Source organism: Pan troglodytes, chromosome 10 (assembly GCF_028858775.2).
Source record: "Pan troglodytes isolate AG18354 chromosome 10, NHGRI_mPanTro3-v2.0_pri, whole genome shotgun sequence".
Classification (NCBI taxonomy): domain Eukaryota; kingdom Metazoa; phylum Chordata; class Mammalia; order Primates; family Hominidae; genus Pan; species Pan troglodytes.
The window spans coordinates 13,900,762-13,920,583 of NC_072408.2; the positions used below are offsets into that span (position 1 = coordinate 13,900,762).

The 19,822-nt window shown below is 47.8% G+C and overlaps 1 protein-coding gene across 12 annotated transcripts; it reads left to right on the forward strand.

Moving 5' to 3' along the window:
* The first annotated feature begins 6,525 nt into the window (after positions 1–6,525).
* On the forward strand, positions 6,526–14,490 carry COPS7A (COP9 signalosome subunit 7A). Of its 12 annotated transcripts, none has more exons than XM_054664030.2 (9): positions 6,615–6,878; positions 7,226–7,430; positions 10,289–10,418; positions 10,544–10,619; positions 10,841–10,929; positions 11,866–12,068; positions 13,025–13,130; positions 13,292–13,443; positions 13,625–14,490. In XM_054664030.2, exons 2-9 carry the CDS (start codon positions 7,390–7,392, stop codon positions 13,662–13,664), a joined length of 837 nt encoding a protein of 278 aa, XP_054520005.1. In that variant the 5' UTR covers positions 6,615–6,878; positions 7,226–7,389; the 3' UTR covers positions 13,665–14,490. The 12 variants fall into 12 exon arrangements, with proteins under 12 accessions (XP_003313505.3, XP_063642327.1, XP_054520005.1 ...); XM_063786256.1 differs by having other exon boundaries at positions 6,615–6,791; XM_063786258.1 differs by having other exon boundaries at positions 6,632–6,862.
* Positions 14,491–19,822: the final 5,332 nt, after the last annotated feature.

The following is a 19,822-nucleotide window of genomic DNA, read 5'->3' on the forward strand; positions in this document are numbered from 1 at the left end:
TTGGCCAGGCTGGTCTTGAACTCCTGACCTCAGGTGATCCACCCGTCTTGGCCTCCCAAAGTGTTGGGATTATAGGTGTGAGCCACCACGCCCAGCCATTTTTACATTTTTAGTGGAGATAGGGGGTTTTCATCATTGGTTAGGCTGGTCTCGAACTCTTGACCTCGTGATCAGGAGTGATCATGTACCACCATGCCTGGCTAATTTTATATTAGTAGAGATGGAGTTTCAACAGGCTGGTCTCGAACTCCTGATGGGTGATCCACCTGCTTCGGCCTCCCAAAGTGCTGGGATTACAAGTGTGAGCCACTGTGCCGGGCAATTTTCCTTTCATTCTTTTCCTTTTTTTTTTTTTGAGACAGGGTCTTGCTGTGTTGCCCAGGCTGATCTTGAATTGCTAGCTTGAGTGATCCTCCCACCTCAGCCTCCTGATTAGATGGGACTAAAATTTCCCTTTACATTATTGCCCTTTTCTGATTTTGTTATCAAGGTAATTCTGGCCCCGTAGAATAAGTTGAGGGGTGCTCTCTCTCCCTATTTTCTGGAATAGTGTGTATAAAATTAATATGATCTGTACTTTGAAAGTTCGGTGCTACTTGCCTTGATGTCATTTTTTTAAATAAAAAATGTTTTGGCAGCCCTCAGTAGTTAATGCCTCTAATCCCAGCACTTTGGAAGGCAGAAGCAGGTGGATCACCTGTCAGGAGTTCGAGACCAGCCTGACCGCAACATATTGAAACTCTGTCTCTACTAAAAACACAAAATTAGCCAGGCATGGTGGTACATACCTGTAATCCCAGCTAGGGAGGCTGAGGCAGGAGACTCGCTTGAACCTGGGAGGCGGAGGTTGCAGTGAGCCGAGGTCGTGCCATTTTACTCCAGCCTGGCCAATAAAAGTGAAACTCCATCTCAAAAAAAAAAAAATTTCTGGCCAGGATCATCCCAGCACTTTGGGAGGCCGAGGTGGGTGGATCACCTGAGGTCAGGAGTTTGAGACCAGCCTGACCAACACAGCAAAACCCCGTCTCTACTAAAAATACAAAAATTAGCTGGGGGTGTTGGTGGGTGCCTGTAATCCCAGCTACTGGGGAGCTGAGGCAGGAGGATTGCTTCAACCTGGCAGGCAGAGGTTGCAGTGAGCCGAGATTGTGCCACTGCACTCCAGCCTGGGCAGCAGAGCGAGACTCCGTCTCAAAAAAAAAAAATTTCCAGCCGGCCTTGGTGGCTCACGCCTGTAATCCCAGCACTTTGGGAGGCTGAGGTGGGTGGATCACAGGGTCAGGAGTTCGAGACCAGCCTGGCCAATATGGTAAAACCCCGTCTCTACTAAAAATACAAAAATACAAAAAAAATTAGCCAGGCGTGGTGGCGGGCAACTGTAGTCCCAGCTACTTGGGAGGCTGAGGCAGAAGAATGGTGTGAACCCAGGAGGCAGAGCTTGCAGTGAGCCAAGATAGCGCCACTGCACTCCAGCCTGGGCGACAGAGCGAGACTCTGTCTCAAAAAAATAAATACAAAAAGTTAGCCAGGCATGGTGGCGGGCGCCTGTAGTCTGAGCTACTCGGGAGGCTGAAGCAGCAGAATCACTTGAACCCAGGAGGCGGAGGTTGCAGCGGGGCTAGATGATGCCACTGCACTCCAGCCTGGGCAACAGAGCACGACTGTCTCAAAAAACAAAACAAAAAACAAAAAATTTCCCCCTATTTTAAAATAGAGACAGGATCTTGCTATGTTGCCCAGGCTGGTCTTCAACTCCTGAGTTCAAAAGAGCCACCCTCCTCGGCCTCCCAAAGTGCTGGGATTATTTGCGTGAGCCACTATGCCTGTCTTATGATGTCATTCTTGACTTTCTTTTCTTCTCATACCTCACATCTAATCAATTTGCAAATTCTGTTCACTTTACCTTTAAGTTAAATACAGAAACCAGGTCAGGTACTGTGGCTCATGCCTGTAATCCAGCACTTTGGGAGGCTGAGGCAGGTGGATCACCTGAGGTCAAGAGTTTGAGACCAGCCTGGGCAACATAGTGAAACCCCGTCTCTACTAAAAATACAAAAATTAGCCAGATGTGGTGGCACACACCTGTAGTCTCAGCTATTTGGGAGGCTGAGGCAGGAGAATCACTTGAACCCATGAAGCAGAGGTTGCAGTGAGCTGAGATGGCACCACTGCGCTCCAGCTTGGGAGACAGAACGAGACTCCATCTCAAAAATAAATAAATATAAATACATACATACATAATCCAGCTATTTCTCTTTGCATCCGCCACTGATATCATGGTCTAAGTTATCACCGTCTCTTGCCTGCATCATTGCTGTGGCCTTCTAATTGGTCTAATTGGTTCTGCCCGTGTAGCCATTTTAATATGTTAAACGTGTGGGTCAGATGGTGTCACTCCTCTGCTCAAATCCTCCACTGGCCGTCCATCTCACTCTAAGCAAGAGCCAAAGTCCCTACAGTCGCCCATAAGACATGATCTGGACACCCTGCTCTCTCTCTACCTTGCCTCCTCTCCCCTTTCTCAATCAGGTCCAACCACAAGGCCCCCTTGGTGCTCCTCAGACACATCTAGTATGTCCCCATCACCGGGCCTTTGCACTGGTAGTTTGCTCTGCTTGTGAAATTCCCATATAAATGCATCCAACTGGCTCCTTATCACCTTGTCAGGGAGGCCCTCCTAAGGACCTTAAATAACAAATGTCTCCTGCATTCCCCATCCCCCTTACCTTGTTTTTGTTTTTCTTCATATTTATCACCTTGTAATTATTTAAGGCCTGAGTTCTACCACAAGAATACAAGTAGCAAGAAGGCAGGGATTTTGTCTACCTCTCCAGGAGCTAGAACAATAATAGATATCTTTTGACTCAATGATAAATATTTTCTTACATGTTTGACTCTTTGGATGTCAGTCAGCTTTTCTAGCTTTATTTCAGTGCATCTTTTCTATAATTAGCATGAAAAACAGCACCTGGCACATACCCTTGTATATAACTGCCACTTAGTAACGAATGAATGAATGTTACCTCCAGGACTTTGCTTATATTTACTTAGTTCCCATCCTCTTCTTGGGACACCTTTATTTTTCTTCCCACTTTCCCCTCTTCTTTTCCCATTTCTACTCCTTTTTCTTATCTTTCTCATATTTCCTCCTGCTCCCCCTCTTCTCTCTCTAATCCTACTTCTTCAGTCCATTTCCTCTCCTGTCTTTCTCCAAACTCTCTTTTATCTCCTTACTCATTGTTCTCTCATATTCTCCTCTCACTCCTTTTTCTCCTATAGAACCATAAGACATCAGAACCCAAATTGGCCTTAACATCTAATCTCTCTTGGCGGATATGGAAGAGGAGATACCACAAAATGGCGTGATTTGCTTTAAGGTCACAGCTGGTTTAAGACCAAATCAGGAGTAAATCTCAGGTTATCTCTTTCTTTGTGCTCTCTTCTCTCTCACTCTTTCCTTTCTGCTTTTTTCCTGCTTCTCTTTCTTTTTTTAAATTTTATTTATTTATTTATTTTTGAGACAGAATCTTGCTCTGTCACCCAGGCTGGAGTGCAATGGCACAATCTTGGCTCACTGCAACCTCTGCCTCCTGGATTCAAGAGATACTCCTGTTTCAGCCTTCCGAGGAGCTGGGATTACAGGCATGCACCACCACACCCGGCTAATTTTTGTATTTTTGGTAGAGACGAGATTTCACCATGTTGGCCAGGCTGGTCTCGAACTCCTGATCTCAAGACCTCAAATGATCCACCCGCCTCGACCTCCCAAAGTGCTGGGATTACAAGCATGAGCCACTGTGTCTGGCTCATTTCTTTCTTTCTTTCTTTCTTTTTTTTTTTTTTTTTTTTGAGACGGAGTCTTGCTCCGTTGCCCAGGCGGAAGTGCAGAGACAGGATCTTGGCTCACTGCAACCTCTGTCCCCTTCTCCTCCCTCAGGGTTCAAGCAGTTCTCCTGCCTTAGCCTCCTGAGTAGCTGGGATTACAGGGGTCTGCCACCACGCTCTGCTAATTATTATTATTTGTTTTTAGTAGAGATGAGGTTTCACCATGTCGGCCAGTCTGGTCTCGAACTCCTGGCCTCAAGCGATCCGCCTACCTTAGCCTCCCAAAGTGCTGGGATTACAGTCCTGAGCCACCACGCCCAGCTTGCTTATCTTTCTCAATACAGTGTTGGAATCAGACAAACTTGCATTTAGATCTCAGTTCCATCACAGACCGGTAACCTTCAATAAACTATTTAACTTCTGTATTCCTAAGTGTCCTCACAGGTGAATTGAGACACTATGCACCTCATAGGGTTGCAAAGATCGAATAAAAATTTGAACAATCGGCCGGGTGCGGCGGCTCGCGCCTGTAATCCCAGCACTTTGGGAGACCGAGGCCGGTGGATCACGAGATCAGGAGATCGAGACCATCCTGGCTAATATGGTGAAACCACAGCTCTACTAAAAATACAAAAATTAGCCGGGCATGGTGGCGCGTCCCTGTAATCCCAGCTACTTGGGAGGCTGAGGCAGGAGAACCGCTTGAACCCAGGAGGTGGAGGTTGCAATGAGCCGAGATTGTGCCGCTGCACTCCAGCCTGGGCCATACAGCAAGACTGTCTAAAAAAAAAAAAAAGATAAAAATTTGAACAATCGAGGCTGCAGTGAGCTGTGATCGCATCACTGCACGCCACCCTGGGCAACAGAGTGAAACTATGCCTCTAAAAAAAATAATAAATAAATAAATAATGAACAAATAAAGCACTTGGCGCAAAATAGAACAAATATGGGTTATTTTCTCATCCCTTCATCTTACATGTTTTTCCCTTCTCTCTAAAAATGATAAGCTTGGCCGGGCGCAGTGGTTTACGCCTGTAATCCCAGCACTTTGGGAGTCTGAGGCGGGCGGATCACGAGGTCAGGAGATCGAGACCATCCTGGCTAACCCGGTGAAACCCTGTCTCTACTAAAAATACAAAAATTAGCCGGGCGTGGTGGCAGGCACCTGTAGTCCCAGCTATTCGGGAGGCTGAGGCCAGAGAATGGTGTGAACCCGGGAGGCGAAGCTTGCAGTGAGCCGAGATCGCGCCACTGCACTCCAGCCTGGGCGACAGAGTGAGACTCCGTCTCAAATTAAAAAAAAAAAAAAAAGATAAGCTTGGACCCGTCTCTACTAAAAATACAAAAATTAGCCGGGCGTGGTGGCTCGCGCCTGTAATTCCAGCTACTCAGAAGGCTGAGGCAGGAGAATCATTTGAGCCCAAGAGGCAGAGGTTCAGTGGGTCGAGACCACGCCATTGCACTCCAGCCTGGGTGGCAAGAGCGAAACCCTGGCTCAAAAAAAAAAAAAAAAGATAAGCTTGGGGCGGGGAGGGGTGGATGCAAAATAATAATAATAATGTTTGGACTCATTAATTCCTTGCTTCCTTCAAACTTTGAATATTTTATTATGCCTTTGATTCCTTCTCCTCACTTTTGTTTCACCTTTTCCATTCATTTCTTCTTCTCCTCTTCCTCCTTTCTCTTTCCTTTCTGTGTTTCTGCTTATTTTCTATCACAAACCAAAATATGCGGACCATAAACTGCATCTGCAGTTCCTTTAGCCCTAACAGACTACGAGTCCTATTTCTCTTTATCTTTCTCTTTTTCACTTTCTTGTCTTTCCATTACTTACAAGTTTCTTAATTTTCCTGAGTTCAGTTTTTCCATCTGGAAAGTGGAAATAACAATTACTAGATCGTTGTATCAGATGAATTAAGTAATGCTCATGGCTTAACACAAAGGCCAAGATGTCATTAACTTTACCCTCACTTGACCTTCTGCAAGCCTGCTGTGAAATATAAAACACTATAGAAATGTTAGTTGTTTTTGTTTTTATTAAAGTATCATATTGAAGTAGAAAGATGGTTTTGAGTTTGAAAAGCTCCAGATAAATCCTTGGATTTTTATGAGCCTAAATTTCCTTTTCTGTAAAATGAGAACCACATAGGGTTTTTTCCTCCCCAAGAAATTAAGAGTCCATGTACTGAAAGCATCATTCTACAAGCATTAATACATATGTAGTAATCATGGTAGAGGGTGTCCTGAAGTCACAAGGGGAATATTTGTGAGGATTCAACGGAATAAAATTTTAAAAGATGTCTGACCAATAGTAAGCACTCAATACATGTTAGCTTTATTCTCTCTTTTATTTTTCTCACTTCTTTTCTCCTGCTCTTCAAAAAAGTGAGTGGTTGAACCACCTAGGTGATCTCTGCTGCTAAACTTCTATTATTGATTTTTGTTTGCTTCCTCTCTGCCCCTTATTCCCTCATCCCGTTTTTTCCCCTCTTCTTCACTCCTTCCGTTACAGCTTTTCTCTTGCCTCAGGTACCCAGTGCAGTCCTGATCTCCAGCTCTCCAGCGGCTTAGAACAGACACAGAATGGGCCGGGACCAGGGACCCACCAGAGACGTCTGTATTTAATGGCTGGCGCTCTTCCACTAATAAAGTTTTATTGAAATAAAGCATTTAAAAAGGCGCCCGTCATTCTTCCCCCAGCGACCAATCGGAGAGTAGAATGCCTGCGTCCCTCACTGGAGCTTCAGCGGTCGGAACGCGGGGGTGGGGCATGTCCTGCCGAAATTTGCGTCCTTAGAGCGGAAGTACGGCCGGAAGCCCGCCATAGAGTTTAGTGGCCAGAGCGACTCTTCAGGGAGGTGGCAGGAAAGGCTTGGAACAGCTGCCGGAGGTGACGGAGCGGCGGCCCCGCCCGGTGCGCTGGAGGTCGAAGCTTCCAGGTAGCGGCCCGCAGAGCCTGACCCAGGGTACGACGAAGCAGTCGGCGGGAGCCCACGGTCGCTGGGCGGTGTCTTTAAAGAAGGGGGCGGAGCCACGTGTAAGCTTCATTGGGGGTGAGGTCACGTGGTTGTGGGCGCGTGCGGGGCAGCAATGGAGACCTGAGGGAGCGTCGTCAGGGTGGACACCATGCGACACCCATTTCTCCTTTGCATCCTGTGTCTTGGGGTTCAATGGGGTGCACGTGATGGGGCTTGGGGTTAGGCCCAGGGGAAGGGGTGGGTGTGGCAGCCTTGCGAAGTGGCTGACTTTAGGATTCCTAGATCAGAATTTTAGACCGCTCCATGTCTGATTCCTCACCGCAGAACCGACTTAGTGCCTTTACAATCCAGTCCCTCAGCCTTGTGCTTCCCATCCGACCAGCCATCGGGGACCTCTAGCTTCACATCCTCTTTCCTTGCAGCTCTGGACATCCTGAGCCCAAGTCCCCCACGCTCAGTGCAGTGATGAGTGCGGAAGTGAAGGTGACAGGGCAGAACCAGGAGCAATTTCTGCTCCTAGCCAAGTCGGCCAAGGGGGCAGCGCTGGCCACACTCATCCATCAGGTGCTGGAGGCCCCTGGTGTCTATGTGTTTGGAGAACTGCTGGACATGCCCAATGTTAGAGAGGTGGGTTGCTGGCTTGAATAGCCCTCAGAGAAGCGTGGGCAAAGGTTTGAATTTGAGAATGGGTGGGCAGGGCTCATTTTGTGATCCAATAACCATTCAGTTGAACAAGAAAACAGTGATAATTAAATGCCAACTTGCAGAAGTAACCAGCAAACAAGCAAACCAGCTCTCCTTTGGAGATAAGGGATCTGTAAAGCCCACTATTTTTCATTTTAAGCAAAAGAGCATGCTATTCAGAATAGGAAACCTGATTTCCAGCCGGTCTCCACCAGTGTAGTAGCTGTTAATTCTCATGTCACCTTGATCAGGTCACTTTTGTTTTAGGGCTTCAGCTTTCTTTTTTTTTTTTTGAGACGGAGTCTTGCTCTGTCACCCAGGCTGGAGTGCAGTGGCGTGATCTCAGCTGACTGCTCTGCCTCCCGGGTTCACACCATTCTCCTGCCTCAGCCTCCTCAGTAGCTGGGACTACAGGCGCCCGCCACCATGCCCGGCTAACTTTTTTGTATTTTTAGTAGAGACGGGATTTCAGTGTGTTAGCCAGGATGATCTCGATCTCCTGACCTCGTGATCCGCCCGCCTTGACCTCCCAAGGTGCTGGGATTACAGGCTTGAGCCACCGCACCTAGCCAACTTTCTCTTTTAAAAATGGAGACAATACTGCCCCTCTCTGTTGTGGGAATAAAGTGAGATTATGGGAAAGTGTGAAGTCTGGTACAAGTGGAGAGTGAACATGTTAAATTAGCATGCCCTTTTCTTTCCTATGTGCAGCATATGCTAATCTATTCAAGTTAGCTAAGGGAGAACGTGTCTTTTTCCCAGAGACACATGGCAGACTGCTAGGAACACAGCAGAGAGAACCGTTCACACAAAAGTGGCAGAGTTAATTTACAATCAGAGGAGGCAGCCTGAATCCTGACATGCTGACAGTGGTATGTGGGTAAACTGAGCTAAGTTATTTGGGGCCTGTGGTTTAACCTTTTGGATCACTCTGTGATATGGAGAAAACTGGCTGACTTTTCCCTGCTTTCATCTGCAGTGGAACTAAAGAGTATCAATCAAAGTGATGAAAAAGAAGCACTTGGCTGGGTGCAGTGGCTCATGCCTGTAATCCCAGCACTTCGGAAGGCCAAGGCAGGTGGATCACCTGAGGTCAGGAGGTGAAACCAATATGGCAGAATCCTGTCTCTGTTAAAAATACAAACAGGGCTGGGCGCGGTGGCTCATGCCTGTAATCCCAGCACTTTGGGAGGCTGAGGTGGGCGGATCATGAGGTCAGGAGATGGAGACCATCCTGGCTAACATGGTGAAACCCCGTCTCTACTAAAAATACAAAAAATTAGCCGGGTGTGGTGGCGGGCGCCTGTGGTCCCAGCTGCTTGGAAGGCTGAGGCTGAGGTTGCAGTGAGTTGAGTTCAAGCCACTGCATTCCAGTCTGGGCGACAGAGCGAGACTCCATCTCAAAAAACAAAACAAAACAAAACAAAAATGAAAAACAGGGCCAGGCATGGTGGCTCATGCCTCTCATGCCTGTTCTCAGCACTTTGGGAGGCCGAGGTGGGTGGATCATGAGGTCAGGAGTTCAAGACCAGCCTGGCCAAGATGGCAAAACCCCGTCTCTGCTAAAAATACAAAAATTAGCCGGGTGCGGTGGCAGGCGCCTGTAATCCCAGCTACTCGGGAGGCTGAGGCAGGAGAATCGCTTGAACCTGGGAGGCAGGAGGTTGCAGTGAGCCGAGATTGCACCACTGCATTCCAGCCTGGGCAACAGAGTGAGACTCTGTCTCAAAAAAAAAAAATAAATAAATAAAACAAACAAACAAAAGCTCATGTATCCCAGAACTTAAAGTATAATTAAAAAAAAAAAAAAAAAGGGAGGCGGAGGTTGCAGTGAGCCGAGGTCGCGCCACTGCACTCCAGCCTGGGTGACAGTGTGAGACACCGTCTCAAAGAAAAAGAAAAAGAAGCACTTATTAAGTGGCTCTTTACTACCCTTCTTATGGTCTGGGAATACAAGAAAAGCACCAGGCATGGAGCTTACCCTTCTGAAGCTTGCATTCCAGTTGAAGAGATAAGATGAATGGATAGAAATCTGAATTATTTATTTATTTAGCAAGTATTTCTTGCGAGGCAATTACTGCATAGCTCTGTGGGATACCAGAGACTGGGTCTATAATCTTGTTGAAAGATATTCTTAGGTAGCAACCTTCTGCAAGGATTGATTGATTAAGTGCCAGAATGAAGCTGAGCACAGTGGCTCACGCCTATAATCCCAGCACTTTGGGAGGCCAAGGCAGGTGAATCACCTGAGGTCAGGAGTTGGAGACCAGCCTGGCCAACGTGGCGAAACCCTGTCTCTACTAAAAATACAAAAATTAGCCCGGTGTGGTGGCGCACGCCTGTAATCCCACCTGCTTGGGAGGCTGAGGCAGGAGAATTGCCTGAACCTGGGAGGTGGAGGTTGCAGTGAGCCAAGATCGCGCCACTGCACTCCAGCCTGGGTGACAGAGGGAGACTCTGTCTCAAAAAAAAAAAAAAAAAAAAAAAGTGCCAGAATAAGTGATCTGTGATAGGAGGAGAGGAAATCTGGGTGGACTGGGCTGGGTGATGCAAGACAGTGTCCTGGTCAGGTGTGTCTGAAGCAGAGACCATAAGTTTAGATGTCTTTCTAGACTGTGCAGCTGTCAGAGATGAGTGAGGCTGAGGCAGGAGTCTGGTGAATTGGGGAGTATTGGAGACTGTCTAGACATATTCCAATTTAGAAACATCAAACACTCTGAGGGCAGGCAACACAATTTGCAGTGTCTGGTGTGTGTGTCTCTTTGACTCTGAAAACTGAATGTCTTCAACTCTGAATTTAGGGTAGGAATTGGATGGCGTATGGAGCAAGAGGGCATTGTGGTTTGGGAGAATAGTGTAAACAAAAGCCTGAAGGTGGAAATGAGCCCTTCCTGTGTGAAGAGTGATCAGAGAGGCAGAGAACTCCTTTTGGTGAGCCAGGAGAGTTAACATTGGCCGGGAAAGATGGGGCCAAAAAGTGGAGTTCCAAACAGGGTAAGGCTGGGAGGGTGGAGAGGGAAGACTTCCCGTCACCTCCTTTTTCCTCATTCTCGCAGCTGGCTGAGAGTGACTTTGCCTCCACCTTCCGGCTGCTCACAGTGTTTGCTTATGGGACATACGCTGACTACTTAGGTAACCAGAGGGGTTGGTGCTCTGGAGTAATGGAGATGGGAGAAGGGCAATTTCTGGAGGGACTCAGAAGAAATTCCTGGGATATCCCACTTAGATCCGTGGATGCATAGGGTCAGGGTCAAGACCTGAATTGGCATTGAAAGTGGGAGGGGAGGGAAGGAGGCTAGGGCTTCCCAGAAAACTGAAATCAGGATTCCTTACACTTTGTCGTTTTTCCCTAGCTGAAGCCCGGAATCTTCCTCCACTAACAGAGGCTCAGAAGAATAAGCTTCGACACCTCTCAGTTGTCACCCTGGCTGCTAAAGTAAAGGTGAGTGGCAGTCCCCCAGTCCTACGGTCTAGAGCATCCTTTTGTATGTCCTTGGGAGTCCACACTAGGACAGCCCTTGTCTAGACTGTGGCTGCTTCCTGCCCTCCCCTCCTCCAAGGTCTGTATATAAACTCCATTAGCAACTGTTTAGGCTGATAGTATTCTTAATTTTCTGTGTTGTTTTTATTTTTTAATCAACTTAAGTTCTAAATAAACATCTTCTGTGGTTTTGGTCAAAATAGCAACTAGGATGTTGTTCAGGTGTCGTTCAAAAATACCTTCTTCCCCACTGCTGGAAACAGGGCTCTCCTGATGAAGTGCTAGGCTTCTCTTTGTTAGGATAAAAAAATATATATTCTAGAAGTATCTGTGTATTCCTGTTAGGCTGTTTTTTGTCTAATATCACCACCTACCTCCCCAGCCTGCCCAGTCTGCAACCTCGCAATAGTTACTTGACTCTCAGTTGTCCTCGGGATTTAATTTAAACCAGGCTCTCTATTGAGAGATACCTCCAAAGGAATGCCCGTTGCAGGTAGGCAGAGTATAAATGATAAACAGTAACTCCACACCTCTCCCACTTCCGCTTACTCCCCTGTATCAAGCTGATCTTGACTGAGGACTGGGTAATACCCTGAGCTGTGGCTAAAGGAGTGACACCCAGGCAGATGTCATTTTCTCCCTCTGTGGTGTGTCAGGGGTGAGGGTGTTAGGGGAGCATTTTGTATTTTATTTAAGATTGTCCTTCTAATGATGCTGTTTTTGAAGTGGGAATACTTTTATTTATTTTGCTTTAGAACCAGCCTCTTAGAGGAAGTGATTTAGGAATGGGAGTGGAGGGCAGGTGGGCTAGGGCAGGGGGAAAAGGAGGGAAGATTTTTGGAAGCCCTTCTCTGCTACGGAGCCTCACAAATCCTGGCCTGATCTCCGCGGCCCCAGTGTATCCCATATGCAGTGTTGCTGGAGGCTCTTGCCCTGCGTAATGTGCGGCAGCTGGAAGACCTTGTGATTGAGGCTGTGTATGCTGACGTGCTTCGTGGCTCCCTGGACCAGCGCAACCAGCGGCTCGAGGTTGACTACAGCATCGGGCGGGACATCCAGCGCCAGGACCTCAGTGCCATTGCCCGAACCCTGCAGGAATGGTGAGAACCGTATCCTGGCACTGTCCCCTTCCTTCTCACCCTGAGAAAGAGAAAGGCGCTTCAGGGTGAGAGAGGGCAGGAGCTGGGCTGGTCCGCAGAGGTGGAACCCAAGAGGATAAAGGGAGATGAGTTCATCCCTCCAAAGGCTTCTGGGGAATGCAGGAGTAGGGGAGGCCCTGGGAGGCGGCAGAAGTCAGTGTCCTTGATATAGTAGTTGGGGGAGGAAAAGGGAGTGGTATACTTGAGGGGATCCTAACCAGCAAGGTTGGTCGCCTGTCTTAGGCTAGACTCCGTCGATTGATCTGTAACTACCATTATCCACAGGCCATGGCCCTTTTCCTCTTTTTTATTTTCTTTGTGTCCCCATCTAACTTCAGGGTTTCTGTATTCATTAAGTCACTTCTTTTTCTCTTTGGCATCTCCTACCCTATTTTGTTTTCAGTTCCTACTCCCATCTTGCTCATCACTCCAGGCGCTTCCTTATCCCTCTCTGACCACACCAAGTGTCCATCCCACTGCTAAGAGTGTTATCACAGGTGGTTTCTAGGTGCCCTGGTGAGGGTTCCCAACTCAGACTCAAAATGCCAGAAGCTGTGTTCTGGCTCTGTTGCTCAGTTTGGAGTGCAGTGGCACCATCTTGACTCACTGCAGCCTCCAACCTCCAGGGCTCAAGCCACCCTCCACCTCAGTCTCTTGAGTAGCACGGGACTACAGGCTCGTGTCACCACATCCAGCTAATTTTTGTATTTTTTGTAGAGACGGATTTTTGCCATATCGCTCAGGCTGGTCTTGAACTCCTGAGCTTAAGCAATTCGCCCATCTTGGCCTCCCAAAATGCGGGGATTACGGGGGTGAGCTACTGCGCCCTGCCTCTAGGGTTCTTTTTGAGTCAGTTTTCTGTGAGTCTGTGATCGCAGCCCTTGTCTGCTGACACTTCTCTCCCCTGACTCCCGCAGGTGTGTGGGCTGTGAGGTTGTGCTGTCAGGCATTGAGGAGCAGGTGAGCCGTGCCAACCAACACAAGGAGCAGCAGCTGGGCCTGAAGCAGCAGATTGAGAGTGAGGTGAGCAGTCAGGGGAGCAGGCAGACCCAAACTCCTCCAGCCTGGGCCACTTGTCCTTTGTAGAGAGGATTTGGACAGTGGCTGTAGCAGACAACCAGATGAGCAGGGGCTGGAAGGTTCTGGAACCTTCCTTGCTATCCCCATTCCTTTCATCCTGGTAGGTTGCCAACCTTAAAAAAACCATTAAAGTTACGACGGCAGCAGCAGCCGCAGCCACATCTCAGGACCCTGAGCAACACCTGACTGAGCTGAGGGAACCAGCTCCTGGCACCAACCAGCGCCAGCCCAGCAAGAAAGCCTCAAAGGGCAAGGGGTGAGCCAGGGTAGCAGGAACTGCTCACTTCCAGGGTGCCCTGCTTTTACCCCAGGGACCTCACTGTCCTCATTTCCTTCAGTTATTTGCATGGGAGTAGGGAGTGGGGGAGCCTCCAGGGGTTAGGGGATTCCCTGCATTCTCTCTCTCTCTCTCTTTTTCTCTCTCTTCTCCTTGCCAGGCTCCGAGGGAGTGCCAAGATTTGGTCCAAGTCGAATTGAAAGGACTGTCGTTTCCTCCCTGGGGATGTGGGGTCCCAGCTGCCTGCCTGCCTCTTAGGAGTCCTCAGAGAGCCTTCTGTGCCCCTGGCCAGCTGATAATCCTAGGTTCATGACCCTTCACCTCCCCTAACCCCAAACATAGATCACACCTTCTCTAGGGAGGAGGCAAATGTAGGTCATGTTTTCGTTGGTACTTTCTGTTTTTTGTGACTTCATGTGTTCCATTGCTCCCCGCTGCCATGCTCTCTCCCTTGTTTCCTTAAGAGCTCAGCATCTGTCCCTGTTCATTACATGTCATTGAGTAGGTGGGTAGCCCTGATGGGGGTCGCTCTGTCTGGAGCATAACCCACAGGCGTTTTTTCTACCACCCCATCCCTGCATGCCTGATCCCCAATTCCTATACCCTACCCCTGACCTATTGAGCAGCCTCTGAAGAGCCATAGGGCCCCCACCTTTACTCACACCCTGAGAATTCTGGGAGCCAGTCTGCCATTCCAGGAGTCACTGGACATGTTCATCCTAGAATCCTGTCACACTACAGTCATTTCTTTTCCTCTCTCTGGCCCTTGGGTCCTGGGAATGCTGCTGCTTCAACCCCAGAGCCTAAGAATGGCAGCCGTTTCTTAACATGTTGAGAGATGATTTTCTTGGCCCTGGCCATCTCGGGAAGTTTGATGGCAATCCTGGAAGGGTTTAATCTCCTTTTGTGAGTTTGGTGGGGAAGGGAAGGGTATATAGATTGTATTAAAAAAAAAAGGTATATATGCATATATCTATATATAACATGACACAGAAATAAATCTATGAGAAATCTATCTACAAACTACCCTGAACCGGGTATCTTCTGTGTTTGATATTTGTGGATGGGAAGAAGACTCATTCCCAATTCACTCAAGCACAGTGCTGGAAAATGGAGAGACCCAGATACTATTTGCTGAGTCCCTGGCTGAGGCCTAGATCCCAAGCTGTATGGCTTTGGACAGGTTGCTCAGCATCCATTCAGAAGTAATGGATATGGCTGGGTGCAGTGGCTCACGACCGTAATCCCAGCATGTTGGGAGGCCAGGGCGGGCGTATCACTTGAGGTCAGGAGTGTGAGACCAACCTGGCCAACATGGTGAAACCCATCTCTACTAAAAACGCAAAAAATTAGCTGGGTGTGGTGGCGCATGCCCATAATCCCTTAAGGAGGCTGAGGCAGGAGAATCGCTCGAACCTGGGAGGTGGAGGTTGCAGTGAGCCGAGATCATGCACTCCAGCCTGAGTGACAGAGTGAGACTCCATCTCAAAAAAAAACAAAAGGCCGGGCGCAGTGGCTCACGCCTCTAATCCCAGCACTTTGGGAGGTCAAGGCGGGTGGATCATGAGGTCAGGAGATCGAGACCATCCTGGCTAACACAGTGAAACCCCATCTCTACTAAAAATACAAAAAAAATAGCCAGGCATGGTGGCGAGCACCTGTAGTCCCAGCTACTCGGGAGACTGAGGCAGGAGAATGGTGTGAACCCGGGAGGCGGAGGTTGCAGGGAGCCAAGATCGTGCCACTGCACTCCAATCTGGGCGACAGAATGAGCTCCGTCTCAAAAAAAAAAAAAAAAAAAGTAGTGGATACTTACTGAAAGGCACTGGACATACAAATGATGGCCGCTGTTTCTGCTCTCAAGGAGCTTGAGTTCAGACTATGTCCTCCCACATCATAGAATTATAAGGGAAAGAGTTGGTAATGAACTTGAATTTTCACATCAGAACCACACAGAACTATCAGATCTGTGGCAAGAAGAAGCCATTGGACTCCTGCCCTCTGTCCACTAGAGCTCTCCAGGGAGTGTGCTAGAAGGATCAGAATCCATGGCCTAGAGTGCTGCCATGGACTCCCTAGATTTGGAGAGCTCTAGTGGACAGTTGAGCCTTCATTTGCATGTGAAGTGGTTGCCTTCTGAGGGTCCTGGGGTTGACAGGTGCTCCCCAGAGCTTGTGATGTTCTTTAGGTGGAGATTTAGGACAGACCACTCTTCATTGGTCCTAAAGCTATCAGTCATGGAATTAGAAAGTGGGAGTGGGGGCTGGGCATGGTGGCTCATGCCTGTAATCCCAGTACTTTGGGAGGCCGAGGCGGGCAGATCACGAGGTCAAGAGATCAAGACCTTCCTGGCCAACATGGTGAAACCCCATCTCTACTAAAAATGCAAAAATTAGCCGGGTGTGGTGGTGCTTGCCTGTAATCCCAGCTGCTCGGGAGGCTGAGGCAGGAGAATTGCTCGAACCCAGGAGGCAGAGGTTGCAGTGAGCCAAGATGGCAACACTGCACTCCAGCCTGGCGACACAGCGAAACTCCATCTCAAAAAAAAAAAAAAAAAAAAAAGGGTGGGAGTGGGATCCTGCATTGTTTTTTGTTTTTTGTTTTTTGTTTTTGAGACGAAGTTTCGCACTTGTTGCCCAGGCTGGAGTGCAATGGCACAATCTCGGTTCACTGTAACCTCCGTCTCCTGGGTTGAAGTGATTCTCCTGCCTCAGCCTCCCGAGTAGCTGGGATTACAGGCATGTGCCACCATGCCCAGCTAATTTTTGTATTTTTAGTAGAGACAGGGTTTCTCCATGTTGGTCAGGCTGGTCTCGAACTCCCGATCTCAGGTGATCCGCTTGCCTGAGCCTCCCAAAGTGCTGGGATTACAGGCGTGAGCCACCACGTCTGGCCAGATCCTAGGTTTTTGATTACAAATTGGCTAGGTAAGCTTGTTGTCTTGAGCGGGGCAGTCACTTAACGAAACCAGTCTAGGGAGCCCTATTTCAGGAGTTGAAACTCTTAGCTTCTCAGCTTTTCCCTAGACAAGCAAGACTTGATTCTCAGTCTCTGCCTCTGAAATAAACCCCTTCTTCCCACACCCGCCAGTGTGTAAAAGTTGCTAACTCCTGGTGCTTTGAGCCTGTCCTGCCACCCCTGCCCATGCTCCAATTTTCCTTTGAAACTTAGTATCACCTTTACGTGTAAGCTGGTCCCGGCTAATGGTGCCATAACTTCCCAGGCCTCCCTTATTCTAGCCTTTAAGAATGGCTCTCAAGTCCAGTGTGGCCTAGGCTGGGACTGCCTGACTTCACCCAAAGAGGGAGGGGAAACCATTCACATCCCAAGGTTATGGGACAAAGACAAATGCCATTTGCCTTTGATTCACAGAAAGAAGGGTCTTGGCTGTGAAGGCATGGGGAAAGGACAGTAGATTATTTGGGTGCTGGTGAGGATCAGTTTTTGACTGGGAAATTGGGTTCAGGATTTAGGGATTCCATGTGTAAGCAGGCCCAGGGCACCAGGAGAATCTTCCTAACCAAGAATCGTGTCATCCACTTGCACACTCACGTGCTGATCCTTACTGGATAGTGATCTTGGATGATTTTAGGGCTGGTCACAACAGTTAGTTATCTATTACTACGTAATAAATTACCCTAAAACCATGCCTTAAAACAACATATAAATATGATCTGTTTCTGTGGGTAAGGAATCGGCACGGCTGAGCTTAGTTTTCTGCTTAGGTTTCTCACAAGACTGGAGTCAAGGTGTTAGCTAGGGCCATAGTCCTCTCAGGGTTCAACTGGGGAAGATTTGCTTCCCAGCTTGCTCGGTGGTTGTCAGCAGGATTCACTACTTCACAGATGGTTGGACCGGGGACCTCGTTTCCTGATTGACTGTTGGCCAGAGGCCACCCAGGTAGCCTTCTCCATCACAGCAAGAGCCAGAAAGACAACACCAGCAAGATGAAGTCACAGTCTTTTGTTACTTAATCATGGAAGTGACATTACCTCACTTTTACCAGTTACCAGGTCCAGTCTATACTCAAGGGGTGAAGATTACACAGGGTGTGACTGTCAGAAAGCAGGAATCATTGGAAACCATGTTAGAAGCTGCCTATCACAGGCAGTTTTTCTGGGCCACCAGCATCAAAATCATCAGGGGAGCTTCTGAAAATGTGCATTCCTGGACCCCACTTCCACCCTTTTCTATTGAATTAGAACCTCCGGGGTGTGAACTGGAAATGTGCCCTCATCACCCTCATTGACTCAGCTCTGCAAGGGCTCTGAAAAGGCTACTGCAGGGCCTTGGAAGGCATGTAAGGGGGCCCAAGGTCACCGTCCGAGAGAGAAGGGAAAAGTGAAACTTTACAGGGCAAGAGAGCAAGAGAAACTTGTCCTTTGAGGTTCTTAAGTACATGGTTATATATTACAAGTGTGATAAGTACTTTAAGAAGTATTGGGTGACACGAAAGCATTTAACTGGGATCTACATCTTGCTTGGGGTCAGAAAAGCCTCCAAGGACATGACCTTTAAACTGAAACTAGAAGCCCAAGTAGGAATTAGCCTGATGAAAGAGAGGGCGAGCATCTTGGATGGGAAGAATAGTGGGATAAAGGCCTGCAGACAGAAAGGCTTCATTCTGTGACCCGCTGCCTGTCCCTCAATAGGAAATGCATAATTTGGGGAATGGGGCAAGATAGACAATCCTGTACTTACTGTTCATTTATCAATCAATTGGCAAATATATCTTGTTTTTTGTTTTATTTTGCTTTTGAGACCATGTCTTGCTCTGTCACCCAGGCTGGAGTACAGTGGCACGATCATATGGGAATGGGGAGGGAAGCCCCAGGGGCCCAAAAAATGTCAGAGAGACACGGGAGGAAAATCAAGAGAACAATCCCGTAAAAGTTTATGAACTCCTGGGCTAAGCTCTGAGCTGTGCAAGCGTAGATCTGTCCCTGAACAGCCTACCTAAGGCTTTGTGAACTGAATTACAGAATGGATCACTGTCCAGGTCTGACTGGCCACTGGGTGGCACCCGAGCCGGCCTGATCCAAATAGCACTGCAAACACTTTTAAAATAAAACTGACATTGAAACCACAGTGCCAAAAAGGCAGGTCAAAACTTGCTGCCTGAACCTGATTACCTGCTAAAACAAATTACCATTCAACATGTTCAACATGCTCCTTAAGATTTTAACAAGACCCAGAGCCTCAAACCATAATATTCAAAATATCCAGAGTATGATTTAAGGTGGCTCAGCATACAAATAACTCTCCAGGGAAAAGACAGCCAACCCCAAGGAGGCAGAAGTGTTGGAATTTAAAGCAAATGCTGCAGGCAGTCTAACCATGCAGGAAGAAGAAAGGGAGAATGCTTTCGAAACAAATGTAAAGAAAGTCTTAGCAAAGAAATGGAAGATATAAAGAACCAAACAGAAAATAGCAATAACTAGGCCGGATGTGGTGGCTCACGCCTGTAATTCCAGCACTTTGGGAAGCTGAGCTGGACCATTCACCTGAGGTCAGGAGTTCGAGACTAGCCTGGCCAACATGGTGAAACCCCACCTTTACTAAAAATACAAAAATTAGCCAGGCGTGGTGGCAGGCACCTGTAATCTCAGCTACTTGGGAGGCTGAGGCAGGAGAATCGCTTCAACCTGGGAGGTGGAGGTTACAGTGAGCTGAGATTGTGCCATTGCACTCCCCCAGCCTGGGTGACAACAGCGAGACTCTGTCTCAAAAACAAAAACAAAAACTTCCCAAACCTGGCAAAAGACAAACACAGATTCAAAAAGTTTGGTGGATAGCAAACAAGATATACTCAAATCCATGTCCATAGCCAGCGTGGTGGCACATGCCTGTAGTCCGAGCTACTTGGAAGGCTGAGGCAGGAGAATCACTTGAACCTGGGAGGTGGAAGTTGCAGTCAACCGAGATCAAGCCAACTGCACTCCAGCCTGAGTGATAGAGCTAGACTCTGTCTCAAAAAAAAAAAAAAAAAAAAAAAAAATCCATATCCAGACACATCAGAATAAAATTGCCGAAGGTTAAAGACAAAGAAAAAAGTCCCACAAGCATTCAGAAAAACAGTGCTTTTCACACAGGATAAAAATGACTCAAATGACTGCACATTTCTCGTCAGAAACTATGAAAGTCAGGTGGAACTAGAATGATACTTTTAAGGGGCTTAAGGGAATTAACTCAAAATCCTATATCCAGTGAAAATATTGCTCAGGAATGAATGTGAAATAAAGATATTCTCAGGTGAAGGAAAATAAGAATTTGTCACCGGAAAACCCGCTGTAAAATAAATCCTAAAGGAAGTTCTTTAGGCAGAAGAGAAATGACACCAAAGGAAACACGGAACATT